Source organism: Eleginops maclovinus, chromosome 17 (assembly GCF_036324505.1).
Source record: "Eleginops maclovinus isolate JMC-PN-2008 ecotype Puerto Natales chromosome 17, JC_Emac_rtc_rv5, whole genome shotgun sequence".
Taxonomy (NCBI): domain Eukaryota; kingdom Metazoa; phylum Chordata; class Actinopteri; order Perciformes; family Eleginopidae; genus Eleginops; species Eleginops maclovinus.
Window position 1 is genome coordinate 8,773,873 of NC_086365.1, and position 17,168 is coordinate 8,791,040.

Sequence of the window (17,168 nt, forward strand, 5' to 3'; positions counted from 1 at the left end):
CCACAGCAGGGCCTAGGAGGTGAACTGGGACCTCTCCAAGTAGCAGTCCACCTTCCATATTTTCAAGTCTGTTCGAGGACTTGAACCGGCGACCCTACTATTCCCAGTCCAAGCCCCTACTTACTGAGCCACTGCTGGACACTGCTGTACACTGCTGTATCTACAACTGAAATTGGTTGTCTGAATTGAGTTCCCTGATGTACAGTTCATTGAATATCGGCAGTTTTGACGAATGTAACGAGAGAGATAAAGAGCTTCAAGCTGATGTCAGACACTGAATATTTATTGGAAGTTGTGGCCGGATAATTGACATAGACCTGTGCTGAGACACGGTAGCGACACAGCCTCTGAACAACCAACTCTGAGTTCATCCAGCCCTTTCCTTGATTTATAACTGTTCCTGAGAGAATAATCAACATTCGATAACAAGTCAAAGCAAGCTCTGTTCCTAGAAGGGAGTGACTGGTTCCAGGGACCTTTACACCTAATAAGATGGACTTCAGGATCTCCTTCTGCTCTCTGTCCTGTTATTATCTGAAGAAGAGATTGTCTTAGGAATGTTTTGGGCAAGCAGAATCAACTATCTGGGCCCTTACAAAACTGTGGAGAAATGATCTTAAAACTCTAATGCCGTTTGCCTGCATGAGACAGGGGAGTGAGAGGAGAGACACTAGCTAAGATAACTAGAACCAAAATGAAAGGGCCATATTGAAAATTATATTTCATAAAGTACTGTTGCTGTTCATCACAAACCTTGTCATTTAACCACTGAATGTGACAAGAGAAGGCTGTGAGTGGGTGGACTTATGGCAAGCTCGACTTTTGTCTATATTGCAGGCTAGTTACTGTAATAGCAGGCCAAGCTACACTGGTTTGAGCATTAGAAGATGCTGCCGCTCCTTGTTTTACATAGGGTTAGGGTTAGGGTTACCCTTCTACTGGGAGTTTAAGTTTTGGTTTGTTAGTTTTTCTTTTCTGCTTAACATGTGACGCATTGGACGAGTGTAGCATGGGCCAAGAAAAAAACAACTTAAGGTTTTGGAAAGGATCCAAATCTCAGGGCGCATATTACTTCTCACAGCTTTAGCAGAGGTCAGAGCTCTCCAAGTGCACTTGTCTTCTGGTCTTGTTCTTCTTGTTTTGTGGTGTTTTAAACAAACCGGCAAACAACTTTGGGTGATCTGCCTACACGTTCTGCAGTTAGGGGTTTTAAGGTTGGGCAAGATTTGTGTTGTGTGCAGAAAAAACAAATCTAGAGCAATTACATTCTATGTCTATAATCACCCATGAGTGAATGAATGTTTAAACCACATCTGGATTTATTCTGGATTTAAGAGAACTGTAAGTGATGGCAACATTTTATTATGTTCATGTGTATATGTGCAGGATTTCATATTTGTTGTTCTCCTCTTCTGTCTCCACAGATGCACCACCCTATTCAAATGAAACCTGCAGACAGTGAGAAATCTAACGGTGAGTGTCCATACAAACACACACACACACACACACACACACACACACACACACACACACACACAATGACAGACACATCAATACCTCACTAGCACACGCATCAATAGCCTTTTTAAATTTGCCTCGTAATAGCTATCTCACCCGTGTGTTTGCCCGTAGACGGGATGGGGAACTGGGGGGGAAAGGACTGTGCCAGAGACATAAAGAGGAACAGCGAAAGAGAGATTGAGAAGTGTGGGGGGGACGGGTGCTGATATCTATAAATATATTCTTTTATGAGTGATGAATTATTAAGGTGCTTCGTAAGGAGGTCAGAGCGAGTTGAATCGATTTGGCCTCATGGTGAACCAGCCTCCCTCCCCTGAAGTCAGCTCGCTCCTACAAACATGCTGAACACACACACACACAAATACACGCAATTGTATGCATATTTTCCACACAAGCACAGGCACACATCCCATCCTCAGATCACCCCATTTCCACTCTACATATTGCAGATCCAGTTTTCAAGAGATTTCCTGAAACTGAGACTTCATTCCATTTCAATCTAAAGAGGCTGTTTGACCGTACACACATTGTCTCTAGCCGGGGAATGTTATAAAGTAAATTTACTCGATTTACTTTAAGTAAAGTGCAGGATTCCTTCTTCCACCTGGGCTGGCCTCCTAAAAAGGACATTCCCATTAAACAAAATTGCATTGTCAATCACATTTTGAGAGAAATATTCTTCCAGATTTGACCAGATCTACGTACCACAAATATGTTTCAAAAGTCAGTGTATAGCAAAGAGGTGTGGGTGGATAAACCAAACACATTTTCTCCCTATTGTTTCTTACTTAGTGTGTACATCTTTAAAACAGCTTAAAATACCGTATGTAGTTTTGTTGTGTTTTAGCAAACTTGACTCAGATGTTACTCTAAGGAAACTGAAGATTCAGAGCAGTGCTTCCCTCCCGGTGTGCGCTGGGACTTTGATTTCCTTTGGATTACTTGAATGATAGCATCTCGCTTCTGTGTAAAAGTGAAACGAAATGTGTGAGCACTGAGCAGGGCATAATTTCAGGAGAGATTTTAATTTCATCTGATTGCCTTGAAGTGGGCATGACCTTTCAATCAGAGCGTCTCAGGAGAACCACAGGAAACCAAAGGTTTCTCACCTGCATTGTTAAAGAGCGAGAAATTACAAACTTTTCAAAACAAAAACAAGGTTTTTCCTACAGATATTTACACGTACCTTTTAACCCTTCAACAAAGATTGTATATTAAGAATACAGAGACCTCTCTGCAGCACCAAAGCACAATTGTACAGCCCTATATATATATATAGGTGCAGGATATGCAATTCAAATATTGCAATGATTCAGAGTAGGGCTGCAAAATCACACCGAATCATGGGAAAGCACCACTTTATATCTTGTATTCACCAGATATTTGCTGATGAGTTTTACGAGAAAAGTGTTAAAACGTGACTTAATCAACTCTTTCCTGCTCTATTTCCAATCTGTTTTTAATTGGTACCATGCAGGAATTGCACTCAGTGTGATTGTCAGGTTCATTATGCTTCGTGATATTTAGTCAAGGTATATTTGGAACTAAAAGGCGATGTAATCAAAGATTTTAGTTAAGTTGGAGGGTTGAAGAACATGGTTGACATGTTTTTTTCTAAAGAAATGTGGTTGAGTTTTTATTTTATGGCTCTGAGGGTTGATTAACCCAGTATCATTTTTGTATGCATAGGTATGGAAATGGATGCATGGAAACTTTTTCCAGTTTTAGATCTCTGGACAATCATATCTTAAAAGCAGTGGTGGAGAGTACATTTACTGCTCTAAGTGCTCTACTTTTTAGACATGCTTACTGTAATTGAGTATTTCTGCTTTACTCATATACCTACATTTTGAGAGATTTTATCATAATCCTTTCTCCACTGCAACTTTATGTTAACTATCATAGTTACTAGCTACTTTTTACATATAAAAAACGAAACCTGTTTATATGATATGATCCAATATTGTACCACTAGTATTTAAATATATATATATATATATATAAAAGTGGCTCAACATTGAAAAATACTGTTATGTACAGTATTTGTTTGTAATAAATCAGGATAATAATATAATACTGTGAATAGAGACTTTTAATTGTGTACTTTCCCTTGATACTTCTACTTAAGTATTATTTTGAATTCTGAAATGTTATTTGTATTTGACTTTTTTAAGACAAATGTCATTCTGCTTTCACTTCAGTAAAGTATCTGAATTCTTCGTCCACAACCGCCTAAAGCAGACCCATCTTTTGACCACGGTCTTCAAATGTTTTTAGCCGTCGCTGTAGATACCATCAACACATCAGAATAAACCTTAACCGTCAGGGCTTCTTTGACCTCTTAGGCCAGCTTGGTAAATCATTCATGAAATGGTATTTGAAGATGTTTGCTGCTGAGCTTTTTGTACACAAATGTTAGCGAGAAATATTCAAATATTGTTTGCCATGCAATATATCAAACAACATTTCAAAAGCACAACACCAACATGAGACAAATTCCCGTTAATACTCCAGAGAACTAACAGCTGTTATTACCTCAGGTGGAAAAATATTTCCCATTTGAAATTGTTTTCAGTGGATTATTCAGGGTGAGAGAGCTCAAGAAATCTCTACAGCAGATATGGGAACAATTTGGCAAATAAAATTGAAATTATTTGCATGGCTACGTAGGAAGATGTGTGTTTTTGCAATTTGTGTGAAGTGATCTTTAAACATGTGTAATTGAGCAGAATATGAAAATGGATACAACCATGATTGGATGAAGTGACCATTAAAATCCATTGCAGCTTTTGAAAATAGGTTCATTTCTGACATTTCTTTATAAAAACAAACATTAAAAGCTTTTACCCTTTTACTTTAACTATATTATCCTAACCACGCCAAATTACTTGCTTAGCAATCTTTTTCAATGCAGTACTTTACTTGAAATCAAGCATTTTTAAAGTGTAGTATTATTACTTTTATCCAAGTGAAGAATCTGATTACTCTCCACACTAGTGCTTCCGTCTGCGGGGAATACAATAAAACGTCAGGGGAGTAATCTTTATGAAAGCCATCATCCGCTCTATTGAAATATGCTGAAATACGACTTTAAAAGACATAACCGTCAGGGTAACGATGGCGGAACTTAATAAAGCTGCATAATAGTGAAATATAAAGCAGACCATACGTTACATATCCATCCACTTAATGGTAATGTCCTTCAGTAAATGCAGTGTAACAGTGACAAATGGATCCTTGTAGGTTTATTAGTCTGCTCAGTGGAGGAGAGAAGAAGAGAGGTGCATTATAGCCAGAGGTGGAAGAATTACCAAGAGCTGTTACTTCAGTCAAAGTAGCGTTACTTCATTTTATACTGAATACTGTGATACAAATCTTACTGCAGTAAAAGTAGCAATACTTTATGTTAAAATACTATGTAACAAGTTAAAGTCCTGCAAAATCATACTGAAGTAAAAGTACTAAATGATTGGCATCAGTTTACAAAGTGAAACCCGGGGGCGGAGTAAAAGGTACAATGTTGGCTTCAAAAATGTTGTGGAATAGAAGTATAAACTAGTATGAAATGAAGAAACCCAGGTAAAATAAATGAGAGTTGTACTTAAGTAGAGTCATTGAGCAGATGTGTTTACTTACAAACCATCACTGATTATAACAAACAGAGAACGGTTTTGGTAAATCCTGTGCAGTGAATTTTCCATTCACTAAACTTGTTTCATTTTCTTTTTGGGCCTCTTTTAAAGTGTTAAAACTCAGCTGGTTCTGCTCCGATTTATCCCAGAATGCAAAGCTGACTCCGGTTCATCCCAGAGCCGGATTTATAAGTCTTATCACCTCCCGAAAAACAGAAACAGTCAATTGTAACCATATCGCCTCTCTTTCTTTTCTATCGACACAGAGTAAATTAATTACATTGCTGTTAGACTTGTGGTAATCTTCCTCTGGAGTGATGTGCACACACACACACACACACACACACACACACACACACACACACACACACCCACACGCTGTGTACAAAGGAGTTAAAGCTCTTTGAAACAACACTTATCTTGGCAGCGTATCCCGCCGGTTTGCTTTTTAAACACACAAACAATTCAAACAGCAAAATAAACAAGTGCGCTATTGATTTCCCAGAGTGCAACAGACCGCTTATCTCTTTCGCCTTGCGGTAAGAGCTGACAGTTTCCTCATTAAAAATGAATTGGATTAGCATTACATTGAATGTGGTGGGAACACGTACACACATATTGTTTCTTGGAGCGCTGAGGATTTCACTCTCAGCCTAATTCACACTTAACCTCTCTCACGTACACTAAGTTTCTCACCGCTACCTGCAGCCGGATCGCATTCCTGGAGATTGCACCGGAGAAGGAGGGATTGTGTCAGCGGGGGAGGAAGGGAGGAGGAATCCATGAGGGAGAAGGGTGGAGGAAAAGGGGGAGAGAGGTGGTGGGTGGAGGAGGGTGAGAGAGGACAAGCTGGAGAGTCTCAGCACGCGGTCGCTGTTGAAGTGATAATGAGACATTGATCAGAGCCCCGCAGATGGCATGATGAAATATATGAACTCTGTCTGTCTTCATCTCGCTCCCACTGTCGTGTTTTCCTTTCTTCCTCTCTTTCTGTGACTGTTTCTTTTGATTGGCGTTTTGTTCTGTCTCATTCCATTTTCCATTATTCTTTTATCTTTTTCTTCTCTGGTTTTTCTTTGTCTTCATTCTCACCAAGCGTTCTTTCTCCTGTCTTATGTTTGAGTTTACTCTCCTATTGTTATATGTTCAAGAACAAGGGGTTGAGAAGATATTTAAATGGTCCTTAACGTATAATATTTCCAGGAATGCAATGAGAGGGGATCAGATTGAGTTCAGAGTAGATAGTTACCGAGACTGGACAAATGTTTGACGCCACTGATCAGTACATGAGTGACTTTGTTCATTTTATAACAAGTAAGGTAGGTTTTTTTTTAGGTTATGACCATGCTCATTGCTAATTTGTTTTCTTTTTACATTGCATTTTTTTCTTATTTGAGCAAACCTTTCTTTCTTGATTCAAGCTGTTTTTCTAAAGATTTTTTACAAATTATACTTTGAAAACGTAGGATAATAAGTGGTGGGCACCCGAGCGTCCCCGGTGTAAACGACACCAATGTTCAAAAGGCATTGCATTCCATTGCAATGGGAAACAATACTACAAAATCAAGCGCAAATTCTAAAAAGCTGCAACCCATATGCATTCATACACACACCACCTCACAAACACTCTACATCCATACCAAATTCCATGCTCCAAGGGGTGAAAAGGAGGAGCTTTAACTGTAAATGTACATCATTTACAGTTAAAGAAAAAGCTCCAAGTCCTAGGGAATACCTGTTTTGGCTTTCTTGCCCAGAGTTGGAGAACATGATTCATACCGCTCATGTTTGTATGGTATATACAGTATATGAGTTTCTGCCAACAGATGGTTAGTTTAGCTTAGCACAGAAACTGTGGGGAAACAGCTAGCTACTGTATGCTCTCTATGAATGTAACAAAATCCACCAAGCAATAAGCCTCAAGTTCATTAATTATGCATCTTGTATCTTGTTTGTTTGTTCAGTGTTTAAACCAAAGTGAACAAATTACAAGTTATGGTTTGAGCTTCTCATTTCACTCTCTACAAATAGCCACATGTAAGCAAATTACACCATGTCTGCCCGTTCCTTTAACGATGCAGAGATTCAGAGTGCACATTGCACAAAGGAAATACAACCAATGCTGTGATATACAGCCAGCACCGCAAATAAAGCTATAACGTGCTGTCGAGCCTTATATTAACACTCTCTAACAATCTCTTTCTTCCTCTTCTTGGCTCTGCAGCTGTGGAAGACAGGAAGTTGTTCATTGGCATGGTGTCAAAGAAGTGCAACGAGAACGACATCCGGGTCATGTTCTCTGCGTTCGGACAGATCGAGGAGTGCCGAATCCTCAGAGGGCCAGACGGACTGAGCAGAGGTGTGTGTCACTCCGACTCACTTCCATCCACACGTAATGCTCCTCATGTGAATTTTATTACCGCAACGGCCTCCAGCAGATGTTGCTGTTCAGTGTGTCGGCTTCTGTCGTGACTCAAACTCAAAATCCTGCAGGAAGTCTTTACCACAGTTGGCTGATGGAGATGGTTTCTGAGCCAATGGCTGGAGTATAAACAACTTTTAATTGAAACAAATAAGGATAGGTCTGTTTTTTATAGCATTTATAATTCATGTCTTTTTTAAAGAAAAAGCTTCATTCAAAACACTTTTTAGTTTGGCTTTTACTCACTTTGTTTCTGCATAATCAGCAGCTTATTTGCATTTCCGACAATTTTTCTCCTCCCTGTCTATTACGGGATGTTTTTCCTAAGCTGTCAATGTCGCAGGAAGACAATATTTACTATAAACATTGGTGATTAGTGCCTGGTTCCTACTGAATAAAATATAAAATGCTTCTGGAGAAATCTACTTCAGAAGACAGTTGGCTTAAATTGTTCTGCTTCATTTAATTAAAATAAATCTTATTTTTTCTGTGTATGAAATATGGCAGACTTTACGTTAGGCCCTGACCAGTCACAGCTTTCTGTACACAGTCTTCTTCCTTAGCAGTCACTAAAAGGAGTTTGAATATGTCAGTGAGCAGCAAATGTGTGCAGAGTTAAAATGCAGAGCCCAGGTGTGAGTAATTTAATGCTCCTGAACCAAGAGTGATGGTGAAATGGTTGACTGAAATGAAATCAAACATCAGTCTTCTTCTGCTTCACTGCGTTGTGTGTGGAAGGGTGCTCTGTACACATCGTAGAAGGAGCAGTGAATAGTGTTAATTTGGCATAAGTGATGTCTTTACTGTAAGCTTTAAGGCCTCAGAATATCAAAATCACTGAGATAATTGTCATGCATGAAGAAAAAAAGACCAATCAGAAGTTTGACGTTGACCTTGACAAAGAATTTGAGCTTTTATATTTTACTTTATATCTTCTATAGTGGCCGTTTATACTATGTACCAAGTTCCTCGGCCACTTAGTTTCCAAGCATATCTTAGCAGGTGATTTCAAAATCTAATCACCCTAACCAGCTTAAGGATTCAATGGTATAAGCTACAACACTAGCAAAAAACTGAAATGCTGTTTCATCCAAGCTTACAGTAGTTTAGAATCTTATGGATGTCGATTTTTGGCTACTTAAAGCTGCGTATACTGCATCATCACCTTAAATCACATTTAAACTTGAGAATAGCAAACAAAAGCATAACTTAATTTAATATGAATAAAGCTATACAAGAACGGATGGTATCATCTGCATCTACTTAATTCAGTGCATCAGCTTCTGTTTTCAACCAGCTGCTTGTTGGTTCAGAGTTCTTCTAAGGTTTTGAGAGAGTCACGTTGAGAAGTAAACACACACGAACCTCAGCAACATCTTGAGGCTTTTGTGACCACTGTGAATACATGCTTCTCCTTTTCGCTCTATATATCTCTTTTCCCCTCTCTCTCTTTATCTCTCTCTCTCTCTTTTTCCTCCCCCTCTTGCTCTCTCAGCTTCAGCCCCAGATCACCCCTCTCCCCTTCCTCCTCCAACCTCCTAACCTCCATTCACATCCTCCACCTTCCCCGCTGTTCCAGTTTAGCCTCACTGTAAGACGGTCCTCAGCTCTTTGATACTTCCACAGTGAAGCTGAGGGGCATTTCAGGGAGACGTGTTGCTGCTTGTTGCATTTACATTTATGCAGTAGGTTGGTTTTATTTTACACAGAAGAATTTAAATTTCAAAGCCAAGCAGCCATTTTTGTTTCCTTTTTTTGGATTGGATTAAGACTAAACAAAGACCAAACATTCATTGTTCAATCAGTGGTTTTTTTTCTGTCATTCTTAAGCTTATACAGAAAATCAGTAAGTAAACATACTGCAATTAGGAAATAAACATGATTAATTCATGAATAAGTAAGATAAGCTGTTATTTAAAATCTATCGTCTATACTGGAGCCAATACAACTCCTTACATACAGTAAAGGGCTTAACAAGTTACGGCTTCTATAACTATTATTATTAGGGTAAAGGAAATATAGTCGTCCTGATTCATTATTGGAGGACATGTAAAATAGTTGGATTACATTAAAGCAAATAAAACTACTTAAGTTCATAGTCACCAAATTCTATTCAATACCATATTTGAACACTCCCCTTTTTTATTTATCAAAATACGACAAAGTCTCAAGTGTCAAAAGCAGCTATACAGGCAAGATGCCCAAAATAAAGCCTTAAATGATCAAGATTTAAGACTTTGTCAAAGAATTAGTAAAAAAAAAGAACAAAGAATAGGAATCTTACTTGACAGTGTCTGTTAAAAAAAAAATTGGTGTGAATTCCAGACCCAGAAAGCATTATTATATATATTATATAAGAGAAATCCCTGAGATACCAACTCTTTCTTGTTTGTTGTTCTGCAGAATGGAGAATACAAAACACCACTGAAAGACTTTGGCAGAAGTCTGTTCCAAAAGAACAGGTTAATACTCTTTCACCACAAGAATAAATATGACCAATACTCTAAATATCGTAGAATCTCAAAAAGCTGTTTTACTTCATTTGGAGAAGGGTACAAACTGCTTCCACGCTAGGCAGATGCAGAGACAGTCTACCTGTTGATTTCATGCCGTGTTTGCTTAATGTAATTGTGGTACGTTGAGTTGACATAATGTACTCTAAACAAAGTGCTTCAGGGCTGGTTAGAAAAGGAGAAGCAGGCCCATTATCAGGCTGTCAAACCAATTTGATTTGTCGTCTTCTGAAATCGCCATACAACTAGGGTACAGGGATTTTACATAAGCATTTTAAAAGTGGCCAAAGTCACAATTTCAGTGGATCACAAGGTGTGCATATGACCACACGAGAAGAGCCATTTATCAAACCTATCCCAGCTATTGTACCTCTATAAATAGCCCTTGTAGTAACACAGGGATCCCTTGCATCATCAACCATTCTGCCCCACAAACACAGGCACCTGCCCACCTCCCCCTCATTTCTACTCTCTTCCCAATACTTCCCCCTTCCCTCTCCCCCTTTGTGGTTTATATGTGCTGAGGAGATGGAGGGGCTTTTGAAAAACTCTCTGTCCTCCTTTTCCTCCTCCTGTCACGCGAGCTGTCACTGTCATCGTCACGAAGGTTCAATGTGGATCTGTCGTATATTTTTTTCTGTGCTTGTCGGGCGTTATGGATGTGTTATCGTTGACTCGAGTCTTATTTCTCAATGTCTCTCTTTCTCCTGAAGGTTGTCCCTATCTAGAAGTAATCTTTGGCTCCCAGGTTCCTTTGCGTTTCAAACAGTCTCTATCTATTTACCATCGCTGTCCCAGAATCCAGTCTTGCATCAATTTGTCCTCGTTCTCCCAGACATCCCACTTCTCTCCCTCCGTTTTCTTCTTCCATCCCTTTTCAGCTCAGCTTTTTTGTCCTCATGAATATTTCAGATTGAAGGCCAAATCCTTGTTCATCTAGATCTGATATAAACCACTTAGCGCTGGGAAATCTGCTTGTAGTCCAGCTCGGATCTGGCTAGTAAATAAACAATCCTAATCAGGTTGGAAAAAAATAGGTCTATAAAGATTTTTCTGTCCCTGGAGACCTTCAGTCCCACCTACCTCGGTGTTAAAGCGCGGTATCAATCAGCAGAGTGCTCCTCCATCCCACTATTAATAAAATATGGATCACACCACCAGTGGATGTCTGGGCCTTGGGAGCTACCCTACTTTCATTAAAGGACTATTTGGTTCTCCGCTGACGACAGAATGCGGCCCGTGAGGTATTTTTAGCGCTAAAGCCACATCCCATCTCTCTGCCAAAATGAAAAATAAGACATGCACCAACCAGCCAAAGCACGACTTTTACAGTATTTTTTTTTCTTTAGCTGCTTTGACTTTAAAAAAGCAAATTTTAGGGCACCGAGGAATTCCTTATTTAGAATCTTCAACAGAATCTCTATTCAGAAATTAGAATCAGAATAATTTATTTATCCCAGGGGGAAATTGCGATTCGAAATAGTCGCTCCCTTTACATAAAAAAAATTCGAAAATAATTATTTAACCATAAGACAATAAGAAAAGTGAAAATAGGCAATAAATCATACATAAGTAAACATATGATATAAAAGATAAAATGAATTATTTTTCTAAACACAGGAATTTAAGTAATTATATGCAATAAAGACAAAAGTAAATCCAATCCAACTTTATTTCTATAGCAGATTTAAAAACTACAGAGTTGACCAAAATGCTGTATGTCAATAAATATTAAAAAAACAAAAACAGATAGGACATTAAGCAAATGTAAAACACAGGACAATAAAACCATACTTAAAGCCACAGACTGAAAACTCTCATACGTGACGTAAAAACAATATAAAGCCACAATTAAAAAGCACAGACATGTCTTAAAGGTGATCTGCAAACGCACGGGAGAATAAGTGGGTCTTACAGGATAAATGATTCATGTTAACAAATGCTGAATTGTGCAGTTAAAGAGAAAGCAGCTTAAAATATACATATGTTCAGGTCAAGATATTCTGTCTGCACAAGAGTTTCCATGAGATGACAACCAAGGACGTTCTACCTGAACAGTTTTATAAAAATAAATATAAATGGTAATAAAGAGTCAGGACAGTCAGGACCTGTGAGACTGGAGGACTAACCTAGAGCTTACACCCTCTCAGAATAAAACCAGCTTTAGGACAGCGCTTCTCTGCAGAGGACGGGGAAACCTGCAGGATGCTAAGCAGACAGATCGTGGTCTGTCTAAAATAGAATAAAATGACCCCTTTTTGAATGTCCCATCTGAAATAACATTAGCTAGCACTGCAGCCCCCGTGCAGTGTTTACTAGGTCAGTGCTGCAACATTTGACAGCCTCAGTCTCTACTTCTCTTTAATGATAGGTCAGAAAGGCCGATGGAAAGAGACATAAGTATTTTTGAAAAAGGAGGTCAAATATGTTTCATACTGAATCAAAAGAAGGGGTGGAGCATACTGCTGAAAGTTATCATTTTTCTGATGCTGAATTCTCGAAATATCTGTTTGAATAAAGACCGGTTCAAAGGTGATGGCTCTCATGTAAAGCTTTATAAAACTATTACAAATAAGCACTTTAAAAAGGTTTTCTCTCTCTTTAAAGTGCTATATAAGTTTAAGCTACTAAAACTACTTTATAAAGGTCAGGGAAAGATTGTTAACATGCGTAATATAAAACAATGTTGAATCCAGACCTTATTGAATGGCATGTAATATATAATGGGACCCACAGTGGCCAATTTCAATGTATGACTGTTTGATGTATTACATTAAAGCCACTGAAACCACTTCAGTTTAAATAAACTTTGGGGTGATTGTAAAAAGAAACCTTGACTTTTGTTAGGAGATAGGTTACACAGCTGTCAAAATACTTTTCCATACAGTATTGTATTTATGGGTTATGAAACTATATTGTAATTTTAAGAGAGATTAAATAAAAATATAAACTTAATATATAAAACATGAATATAGAGTACAAAGTGAGGTTATCGGAAAGATATTTGATACAAAATACTTTACCTAAGAATCATTTATTTATCCCAGGGGTTAGATGGGTTAGGGACAATTCCAATTCCCGAAAAATAAAATTAAAGATAAAGAAATCAAAAAGAAATGATGATGAAATCCATGAAAACATAATTAGAAAAGTTAAAAAAAATATTCAAACATGAAAAGTATCTAAAAACGTACAATAAATCTAAATAAAAAATGCAATTAAATATGGATAAAAGAGAAATATATTTAAAAATACAATTAAATAAAATTAGGATATTTTATAAACATCAGAAGTTAAAGCAAACATTTCCAAAAAAGACCAAATACAAGAGAAACCGAGCATCCGTCACTCCACCCTGATTCTGTCACTGAAACAACTTTGATAAAGGTGAAGCAGGAGGACAGCGATGACTGAGTTTCCTGAACACATCTTTCCATTTTCTCGTTCTGTTGCATAATCCATCCCCTCCTCTCTTTCTCCAAAACCTTCCATCCCATCCTCTCTTTCTGTCAGATTCACCCCTCTATCGCCAAACCACGAGTCAGCCAGCCGAACCTGAACCTGAACGTGTGTGTGTGTGTGTGTGTTTCTGTGTGTCTGTGTGTGTTAGGGTGTGTGTGAGAGCATGTGTGTAATCAATTCAGGCCTGGCTGCGCTAACATGGCTTAGTGAGTTTGTTAGCATATTATTAGTCTGGGGGGTTGTTGAAGCACTTCTCACATTATCTCCTCTAATCACTCCCTAACCAGTCACACAAACACAACCTCCTTACGCTCCAACAGCCAATAACAAACCCCCCTCGAGCTGCGTCCAAACTTGATTGGCTAAAATCAGTGTCAGTCACGGAGGAGGTCGACTACACCTCCGCTCATCTCCTGCTTTTCTCTCGGTGGATTGATTTAATATGACTTTCCGTCTGATTCTCGAGCCGCCCGCAGATATTTTGTCCCGTCTCTATCCTGTTTGACAGAGAGAGAAAGAGCCTATCAGACTCACAATACACGGTCGAATTAATTCAAATGCATGCAGATTTGGCCTGATTTACATTGAGAGAAGAGAGCAGCGGAATTCAGGTATGACTAATTTGGTCAATGTGTAGCAGCGATAGGAGAGAATAAGAGACAGTGACACAAAGAGAGGAAGAGGAGGAGGAGGAAGAGCCAATCAAAAGCCCCGATGATGATTTTGTCCTGTGGTGGGGGGAGGTGGTGGGATGGGGTCAGATCAGTCTCAACATGAATAAATGGGCACAGAAGGATGCACAAATGTACTTTGGGATTTATATATAAAGGTATCCATCACGAAAAATTCAATGCACACACAAAATATATATTTTCTTTGTTTCATTATGATATATATATATATATAGAAATCTGATCCACGCATTTTTATTTCAAGTTTTTGTAAATATTAATAAAAATACACAAATATATGCATTTAAAAGTGCACGCAAGTTTCATCAAAATTGTTACCTTTACATAAAAAACACTTCATTTCTGAACCTCTTTTAGGAGACTTGCCTGACGTTGCTGGATTCACAGTACAGCTAATTTAAAAGTTTCCTTAAGTAGAAGTACTTAAGTAAATGTTGTTTATTACCTTAATTATTACATCTGATGGTGGCGTTCATCCTTATCCAAACAAGAAAAATATTTGTCTGTGCATTGAAACATTTTCGCAGATGGAGACATATACAAATCCCCAATTACATTTTGGAATCATTCCGTGTGCATTTATACACTTTGAGGCTGATCTGGGTTGTTGTCATGACACTGTTCTTGTTTTTCCGGCTGTTGTTTCCACAGCGACTGATAACACTGTTGTCCTCCTGTGAGCTGTTCTCTGTATCAATCTCTGTTTGAATTTTTTTTATAACAACGACGTGTCCAACCCTTTTGTCTTGTTCTTGTTCTTTCTCGTCTTCCCACCTCTTCTTCTTCCTCCTCCTCTTCCTCCTCCTGCCCCCCCCCCTTCCACTATCCCTCCATCCCCCCCCCCCCCCCCCCCCCCCCCCCTACAGGATGTGCGTTTGTCACGTTTTCCACCAGAGCTATGGCACAGAATGCAATCAAAGCCATGCACCAGTCTCAGACTATGGAGGTACTGTACTCTCACTCTCTCTGCCTCTTTCTGTCTCTCATTTTGAACATGCACTTTACCCTGTTCATTTTCAGGACTTTTAAATAGCTGCTCTCATGTTTGAACGTGTGTTACACCTTGAGTCACCTCTGTAAAAAATGGGCGAGAAACATTTGAGATCATTTTCGAGCCTCAATTGAATGCTGTGACATTAATGTTAAGGTCTTGGCAGCGCTTGGTTAAATTGAGACAGGTTTAACAGTTGATTTTAAACAAAGAAATAAAATCAGTCACGGTAAGAATTCACAAAATACTGTTATCTGACATGTCAAGTCTCTCAGGAAATGTGGAAATTAACAAAACGTTCAGATCACACAGACTTATTGAGATATTTAGCTTAAACATCCACTTATTCATGTATTTTATACATAAATATGTGTCCCTTCTGTGTGAAGAGATTCTGAAAGTTTCAGGACAAAAGATTCTGTCTCTTTTTGTCCTGATCCCTTTATATAAAAACCTGTCTGAAAATGAGCTGATCAGGTTTTGGCCACTTTGTGAGGTTGTACGACTATTAGCCAATAACTAACCGAGAAAACACCCACCCACCTTATCACCTGAATCTCCTCCTAGAGCACCAATGTTTTGTTTTTTTAACCAGACATCTCACAGAGGGGCGTGGCCAGCAGCAGCTCATTAGCATTTAAAGCTACAGGCACAGTGTCAGCATTCTGAAACAGGACTGAAACAGAGTGCTTTAGGGCATGCTACAATGCATGATCTGTTTGAAATTTCCAGCCAACACTTCAGAGACATGTTTCCTATATATCTGAGACCTATAATATATTGGTAAAAAGAGTATAATAGCTGAATTTCCACTATAATCTTAATATGTAATCTACTTTTTGTACTTTGAATATTTTTGCGTAAGTGTTTTGGTTTTAAATTAGCATGTGAGAGGAATGTAGGGGGGGTGAATGGGTAAATGAGATTTGGATATTGCTTGGATTACACAGCATGCATTGTGTGAAATATTGTAAACAGATGATTTAATATCGCTTTGCCTTTGGCCCTTATTAACTTCAATTCATAAGATTTATTTTCCATTTTTGGATTCTATTTGCATGTGGGGGTTTGCTAAACGACACAACTTTTTCTATGACTTTTTGAAGATTAACTGATAAACAAATGGTCTTTTTTTCGGTTGTTCCTTTAATGTCTTTGAAAATGCGTCCGGTGATATCTCAGTTTTAGGCCCCTATATTGCTGAAACAGAAGCCAGCAGTGTTATGCGTCACATTTACCAACTATAACATAGTATAAATTCCTTACTTTTGGCAGAGGCTCTAATGTGAGAAAAAGGCAGCACCATTGACCTGAAAGTCACAATGTGCAGGTGGTGTTACAGACCTCATCAGCTGCACCGCGACCCCGGCAGTGCCATAATGGGGGCCCTGGTTCCCTCTTTTTTTTGGGTGTTGCTTTTGTCAACATTGTAAGGCTGGTGACAGGGCAGGATGACAGGCTGTGATTGGGATAGAATTACATGGTATAAGACGAGTGTCAGAGAGAGGAACAAAAAGTGGTAATAACAGGCTGTGTGCAAGAAGAGAGACGTTCACCCCCGAACCCCCTCATTAGTACTGATCATGATAATCATGGCTGCTATTGATGTGCTGTGACCCTGACATGGGGGAACTGCATGCTCCACCCTGTGTCTGTCTCTACACTCGGGCTGTGCAATATCCAAATTGAAGTAAGTGTATTTTTTGGCAAAAGCTAAATATGTGAAAAAATCTGAATTACCTTTTGAGTAGCTGCAGAGAAGCTTTGGCCACCAAACAGCATTTTTCTGCCTAGTTAACAAATCTATATTTTAAAAAATCACAACTTGCCTATTTACTGTGTTTCTCAATTAAAATGGGATTTTTTAAAAAAATTCCTCTAATATCTCATCATATTGCAATGGCAATATCATTTAAAATAAGCACCGTAATTGTA

General features: G+C 38.6%; 1 protein-coding gene across 13 annotated transcripts in view; it reads left to right on the forward strand.

Annotated features, from left to right (window-relative positions):
* The window catches only part of celf2 (cugbp, Elav-like family member 2), a 181,722-nt gene that overhangs the window by 132,018 nt on the left and 32,536 nt on the right, over window positions 1-17,168 (forward strand). For 9 of the 13 annotated variants that reach the window (XM_063905342.1, XM_063905331.1, XM_063905332.1 and 6 more), the window contains 3 exons: window positions 1,425-1,473; window positions 7,378-7,545; window positions 15,109-15,188. In XM_063905342.1, coding sequence (XP_063761412.1) covers window positions 1,425-1,473; window positions 7,378-7,545; window positions 15,109-15,188 — 297 coding nt within the window. The remainder of the gene's footprint in view (window positions 1-1,424; window positions 1,474-7,377; window positions 7,546-15,108; window positions 15,189-17,168) is intronic. The other 4 variants (XM_063905343.1, XM_063905336.1, XM_063905337.1 and 1 more) reach the window with 1 other exon arrangement.